The 7,588-nt window shown below is 32.9% G+C and overlaps 1 protein-coding gene across 2 annotated transcripts; it reads left to right on the top strand.

Annotated features, from left to right (window-relative positions):
• The first annotated feature begins 865 nt into the window (after window positions 1-865).
• On the top strand, window positions 866-3,511 carry LOC102610499 (transcription factor TCP5). Of its 2 annotated transcripts, none has more exons than XM_015531622.3 (2): window positions 866-1,585; window positions 1,809-3,511. In XM_015531622.3, the coding sequence occupies exon 2, from the start codon at window positions 1,914-1,916 to the stop codon at window positions 3,114-3,116; it is 1,203 nt and encodes a 400-aa protein (XP_015387108.1). In that variant the 5' UTR covers window positions 866-1,585; window positions 1,809-1,913; the 3' UTR covers window positions 3,117-3,511. The 2 variants fall into 2 exon arrangements, with proteins under 2 accessions (XP_015387108.1, XP_006482764.1); XM_006482701.4 differs by having other exon boundaries at window positions 866-1,281.
• The last annotated feature ends 4,077 nt before the right edge of the window (window positions 3,512-7,588 follow it).

Raw genomic sequence — 7,588 nt, forward strand, 5'->3', positions numbered from 1 at the left:
AAGAGTCATATTCCAGTGCATTTGCGGACTGTCAGGCTTTAGATTCAATACAAGAGTTCAACTTGCTCCATGCATATGCATATATATCTCTGCAGGGAAAAGGTGTGTGGTCCTCGGTGGATATGATTTAAAGAAACGTTTGTTGGTCCCTCACCTATATGTCTTAAGTTGCTATCATACACATCACGATGACAACGCTAGCCTCTTCGAGTATAGACCACAACTTTCAAGCCCCTTGATAGACTTATTACATCCCAATAGATTTATCTTTTGTCTTCTAAATCCTTCTACCATGTGGGTTCTGATTGCAGTATCATCACTCCCTTTATTTTCTTTTTTTTTGACTTTGATTACATGCTCAATTTTGATCACAAACTATATTTAATTTTCTTTCATTTAGAGTTTTTTCATCAGCACAATTTATACTATCTATGCATGTGTGGTACCGTCATATCTATCACTTCTTTAATTCGGTAACGATATACTGCTGGTCTAAGTACTGATTGTTGTGAAGGGTAAATCGATTGGTGCTGTAACTGATGGAATAATTTTGTTGCTGCCATTTTGAAAAATTAGATGGAACCATCCCAAATTCACTTAATCATGATCATATGTGTTTATATAATATTATATGAACATCTTTCTTAGTCCTATCCTATCCTAGGCGTGCATTTCATCGTCCCCCATGTGATAACTAGCTAGGGGATTTAGTTTGCAAAACCTTTTGTAGTTGTCGATAAAGCATGCCTTGCCACTTTATAAATGTGCAGCTTATATGGTCCCGTGTTCAAATATATTTTATTTCTTTTGTTTGTGTTGAAGACGTATATAATCTTAAACATAAGTTGACATCTCTCAAATTAAACCAGCTATATCTAATTGTGATCTGAACAGAGGAAGATTAGCCCCTAATGATTCATGATCAAGGCAATGATTGATCAATATGCGTGATAGAAAAAAAATGAAAAGATTTATTAGGCTGACGGCGATATGTTACACGTGGCAGCATTAGTGCCATTGCTTTTTCCTGAATTAATTCTTTTGTGGAGCATGGTCGGTTGAATTCCGGCATCTTTTCTTTCTCAAATGCTCCAACTCCATCAGTAAGCTTATTCTCTGCAATCAATATCAAAATTCAACCTTAGCTTGAAAGACACAATATGCAGAATGTCTAGCTGAGCCCTAATACCAAATTTTAGAAGGTGCTAAAATCAAAGGCGGCGCAGAATCCTCGTAACTTTCAACCACAGCCACATAATGCATCAAATTGTCTCCTTTCTTGTAAGTTCTCATGGTTTGAATTCTTTCTTCGAAAAGCATAACCTACAGATACTAGAACTTTAACCTTTACCACTATATATACGCGCGCGCGTGTGTTGTGTATCCATATCTATTCTGCTATATATAGAAGCATGTATTGCAGCTGTATAATAGAGCTGCCTCAATAATCACAACAGCTGTGATGTAGGTTTTCTGACCAGCATCATATAAATTAACAATTGAGAGTAGTTGATCGATCGATGCAACATCAAATTAGTTCTCTTGATTACTCTCCCCACCCCACCTTCTCTCTCTCTATATATATGTATGTATGTATGCGTGTCTGTGTTTTTTTTTAAAAAAATTAATCGTTCATACTCCTAATGTATCTGACACTAATTGACACTACTCTTTTATTTTATGTGAATTTTCTAATTATTACTTTTCAGTTGTGTAAGTTACTAGCTCTTTAATTTAATTAGGTATGCGTGGGTGTGTGTAGGGATCTAATAATTTTTTTTTTCCTTTGTTCTCTTGTGTTTTCATAGATCAGGGGGAAGAACAAAATTGTTGGGAAGTACTTGCAGAAACTCGGAGAGTTAATTTCCTAGAATTTAAGGAATATTAATTTAATAGTTTACATATCTAGCTGCATGTGCACCAAAAATAATGAGATTAGATCACATGAGATGATTACAAGCTCGAAAGAAGCAGTATGTTCTTCGAAACAAGAAGGTAATACAGGCGAGGGCAAGATCATAATCACTAAAGCTTCATCAAGTTCAGCATGGCTAAGATTGAAGGATCCACGGATTGTACGCGTGTCTCGTGCTTTCGGAGGTAAAGACAGGCACAGTAAAGTTTGCACCATAAGAGGATTGAGAGACAGGAGAGTAAGGCTTTCTGTTCCCACAGCTATCCAGTTATATGGTCTTCAGGACAGGCTTGGACTTAATCAACCAAGTAAGGTTGTTGATTGGTTGCTTAATGCGGCCAAGGATGAAATTGATGAACTCCCTCCTCTTCCAGCATTAATACCTCCTGAGAATTTTGGTCTAAATAACCATCATCAAGAAATTACTCTATCTTCTAATGGTAATGAAGCAGCTGGTGGTGCTGGTTCTTCTCAAATATCTAGCAAACAAGGCAGCTTCAGTATCAAAAATTGGGAAAGTGCAGATCCGAGATCAGATAACGCTTGGAGTTCTGAAGAAGCTTTTTGGAGGGCTGCTGATTATAAGTCCAAATTAGCAACAGCAAATGCAAATAAAGAAAACTGGACTAAAGAAAGTGATCATCAATATCGAGAGAAAGTACAAGAACCCTCATCATCAATCAACTTCTTACCTAGACGACCCTGTGCTACTTCTACTAATTCTTCCTTGCCACCACTAAGTAATAATTTGTTTAATAATGCAAATGCTTTGCCATTTGGTCCTTATTATCATTTGGAACCTTCAAATATTCCCTTCTCTCATCATCAATACTTGGCAAGTCATGGGTTAAATATAACATCCCAAACAGAAGACCTTCACAACTTTAATGTTGTGCAATTGCCATCCCCATTATCCCTATCATCCGCAGCCGCAGCCGGCTCTCAGATTTTGGTATGTCCACCACTACCACCTGGAGCAGGAGCAGGAGCAACACAACCATTAGTCTTCCCTTCACAAATTAATCACTTTCAAATGTTGAGCCCGACAAATTCATCACACGGTGCCACTGCAAATTCTCATTTCCAAGCTACTCCACACACCATAAGACCCTTCCATTTGGGCATGACCTCTAGGTTTCTTCCTTCTCACGGCGGCACTGCTAGTCAGTCAGATAAGGACAAGGAGTTTCCTTCTAAATAACATGAAAGCATGCAGCTGTACTACAAGATGCACTCAGGGAAGGAAAAACAAAATAAATCCGGGCTCCTTTCCGTTCAAGTGCAACCATGCTTCCATATTTGTTTTTTCTTTTTTTTGCCTCGGAAGAGAGGAAAGGTACTCTTAAAATCAAGGTATTTAATTGTTTGAGCTTGACATGACTACTTTACTTCCCCGCAGGAGCTACGAGATATGCAGACAGTCTATTTTAAAACTATGGATACTTACAACTATAATTTTAGGTTTGATTTTGTAATTTCTGGTCATCCGGTGACTGAAAATCAAGTTCGGACTCCTTTTAAGTTTGAGAATTGTTATAAAGAAATAACGATAATAAAATTAATAAAAGAGCATGTGATGCTGTGTGGATGGTTTCATTCTAGTGTCAAAACAATATATATTGTTCATATTTATACACACAGACACGGTACATGTTTTTCATTAGTTGAATGATAACAATGAAGGATACTTCTACACTGAAATTGTGCTCCTTTTGTTGCATCTGCGATTTGGTTAGTCAGAAATTTTTTTGATAGATAAAGATATGTGCTGGTTATTGAAGTGAAAGACGAACAAGATTATTTCGCAGCTTTAGTTGACTAGGAAATTATAGCTTTGTTCCTGTTCCATTGTCGTCATTTGCTTCATGCTTTAAGGTCTCACTTTCATGATATATAATCTCATGACATTTTATATTACTCTAATCTCTTTCTCTTTCTGTCAAGAACCATTAATTACAATTTGGAATACCCTATACCTATAGAGGGGAAAAAATGTAGAAGGAGCAAAGCATGCATGTTCGGACTTTCCTTTCATAACGTTTGCTAAGTATTTTTAGTAGATACAGTCAATTAATTGAATATAGAGGTTGAGGACTCAATTATGAATGTAAGCACATTTTAAAACGTGGATTTGAGCCGGACTCCAATAATTTAAATTATTAAATTACGTCTAGATAGGGTTAAAATTCGTATATTTAAATATACGGGCTATATATATGAGAAATTCTAGAGGTTAACTGTGTGAAGAAGAAATTGACTTGGTACCATGTGCACAAGGTCGAACTAGATAATGGAAGAATAGCAAGTTTTGAAGTAGGGTTAAAGGGCTCGATGAAAGCTGCATCAAGTGAAAAGATTGTTAGTGGTCCTTAATGAAAAAAAAAAAAAAAAGAACACAAGGAGAAGACAAGAAGCAAAGATACATAGATTTGGAAGTTTGTTTGTTTTTACTTACTATTCCCACAAGCTTTTGCTCTGAGAACCTCATACATTTCTTTGTCTCTCCACTATAAAAAGTTGAGTGATACTATGCTTACTTAGTTGAGATATTTAGTTTATATCCCAATTGATGTATCATCAATAGAAATTCACTGATTGGAAAATGATAATACTTAATAATTATCTATCACTTGAACCATCAGATAGTGTTATACCATTTGCCACATCATTTAGGATGTAATATTTGTATCCCAACTGAGTAAGTATAGCATTATTATATATAGTTTTCATAAATAATTAGCAATATTAATATTTTATCTTTATTTTATGTTATTGAAATCATTAATTTCTAGGGTTAATTTAATTTCTGAAGATATTTTTTCCCAACTAAGTAAGTATAGAATTATTGTACATAGTTTTCCTAAATAATTAGAAATATTAATATTTTATCCTTATTTTGTGTTATTGAAAGGGTTAATTTGATTTATGAAGATACTTGTGAATGAGTGGAAGCAGTTTTGAACTTCTTACAAGATTTACAGATCATTAACTAGAAGTTAGTAGAAAAATATTTTCAACGAATCCAGTCTTACATGCAAATTCCGTTTGTTTGAACATGCGTTATTGCAGCCTTAGATTAACATGTGAAATCCTCACTCTGTGAATATGGTCGGATCAGTACTTTGTGTTCTATTCTCTATCCAATCTTTGTTCTAACTTCTAATCTTAATTAATTAATTACTGGCATCTAATCTCGCTTACCGTGATTTTGAACAATCTTTATCTTAATCGTTTTATGAGCACACACAAGATTAATCTCAATTACTTACTCTAAATGCCGATCGAGCAGGATATACATGGCCAATCTAAGCGCACTAATATTTTTAACATATGTATGCTTGACAGCTTGAGAAGCGAAGAAGAATTAGCAGTACTTTTTCTTAATTCTCTAAGTGAATGACCAACAAATGAGTGAAATCATTAGCTTATTCAAGAATGCAGATAAAAAGCGTAATTAGGAATGTCTAAAATATTTATGTTATTTTTACCCATTAAAATTTTCTTCAATAAAGGAGGCGCGAGATAGTTCTAAACCATTACTACTTTCAGGTTCAAGTATATCGTAAACTTAAAAAATTACAAGTCTTAACATTTGAGGCTGTAAATTTAAGGCTTTAAGTTGCAAATTAAGCCTAATATATCAAGTTACAAGTTTTTGTATCAATTAATATCCTTACCTCCATCATGGTCATCCATTGTATCAAATTTTTAAGAACCAAATTAGTTCTTCTTGAGTGTATTTCCTAGCTCCAAGGAATTGATTGAGTAGTTTTAGGCTGTGTTTGGAATTGAGGTTGGACAATTAATTGTAGCTTAAAAGGTGTAGCAAGTAAAGTGTTTGGTAAACATTAGCTGCTGTAGCTTAAAAGCTATCTTGATATGATTTTTCACTTATATGACAGAGAATCTATTATATCTCTAATAATTTTATCAAAATTATTATTTAAAATTTATATTTACTACATATTATTAACTTTTGTTTCATACTTATAGTTTTTTTTTTCCCACAGCAGCTGCAGTTTAAAAGATATGTACAACACTTCAATCGTAAACGCACCCTTAGAATGATTTCAATAATTAATTATTCGAGTTATTTTGAAGAGGTAGAATCTCAATTTCTTTTCATCCAACATATCCCCCAAAATTAATATATTCCAATTAATGATTATTTCTTTGTATGGAATCTCCTAAATTTTTATGTATGAAACTCTTTGTTACCCATTACAATCTAATACATAAAGTGGTTGTATATCAATAATTGTCTATAAGATTAAGGGCCATATAGGATTGCTTTGGGAGGCTTAAAAATTCCTTTGAAAAGTTAAAAGTTAATGTTTTTTTGTTTGATGATTTCTTTTTTTTAAAAATCATCTTATACTACAACAAATTTTGAAAAATAATGAAGGAATGGCTTTTTAAAAATGATTTTTGATAGTCAATTTTATATTAAATATAATTTCACATATATCCTCAATTATTATATAAATCCAAAATTATCCTTATTCAATTAAGAAATTAAAATCATTAAATTTAAATATATTATTGTTATTACCATTTATATTAAGATAACAAAATAAATGAAATAGTTAGCAATTTATTGTGTACTATATAATGAAAAAGAATATCACATATACTTGTATATAATACATGTGCAAGTAAATTTGTTCAATATAAAGTCCATTTCAGTCATTTGTATGCTTTTAATAGCTAAACACTAAGATTTACTAAACTTGTACGATCGATTTTAAAATTCAAAGCACTTTTAAAAACAAAAATTGACAAACATTTAACTGATTCTCTTCAAAATTGATTATCTCTACAATACAATTAACCATAATTATTTTAAAAACTATAATATTATCAAATTAGCCCCAAACTACAAATGTCATAACCTGTATGTCTAGTAGCTGTGCAATCAATAATGAAAGTTGTTATAGTTTTTCTGTTTGTTTATAAAGCGTGCATAATTATCTATGGTGAATTATATATGGTTGCTTCATGTCATGTGGGTTTGCCAATTAGTTTAGCTGTTAAAATCTTTTTAGTGGAAATAAGAGGTGTTATGCTTATACTTTTACTTAACTCGATCCATTGACATAAATGAATGGGCCCCCTGAGTTAAGGATCCATATCTAATAACATGTCATAATGTAAATAAGATTAAACAATAAAAGTTCTAATCCTCACCAAACTAGAATCCTACAAGATAAAAGATAAGTTTTCTAACTTAATTATACTATTGATCGTCTCTCTTATATAAAGAGATCATCACTCAAAGGTTTACATAGAGAAATAAGTATATTGGAGGAGAGGATACAATATCCTCCAAGCCTTTCTCTTAGTATTTTATTATTTATCTGTTATTATGTTGTTCTTGATCTATAACTTAAGTGTTGGAGGATCTATGCCAGTAACGCCCTCGGCGACCCTTGACGGGTTATTATTTTACAAGATCCCGACCATCGAGCTCTTCATTTTCAACAATGACAGTTCTAAGGACGTTCATATCTCTCATAGCTCATTCCACAAGTAAAATAACTCCTTCTCAACTCTTATTGTTGGCCCATATTTTGGTATCAATAGGAGGTTTGAGATTCAAATTCTTCTCATATTGGTGGAAAGCGAATCAGATTTATTAGACTATAACTTAAAAAAAAGTTTTACGTAACCATT

This window comes from Citrus sinensis, chromosome 6 (genome assembly GCF_022201045.2).
Source record: "Citrus sinensis cultivar Valencia sweet orange chromosome 6, DVS_A1.0, whole genome shotgun sequence".
Classification (NCBI taxonomy): domain Eukaryota; kingdom Viridiplantae; phylum Streptophyta; class Magnoliopsida; order Sapindales; family Rutaceae; genus Citrus; species Citrus sinensis.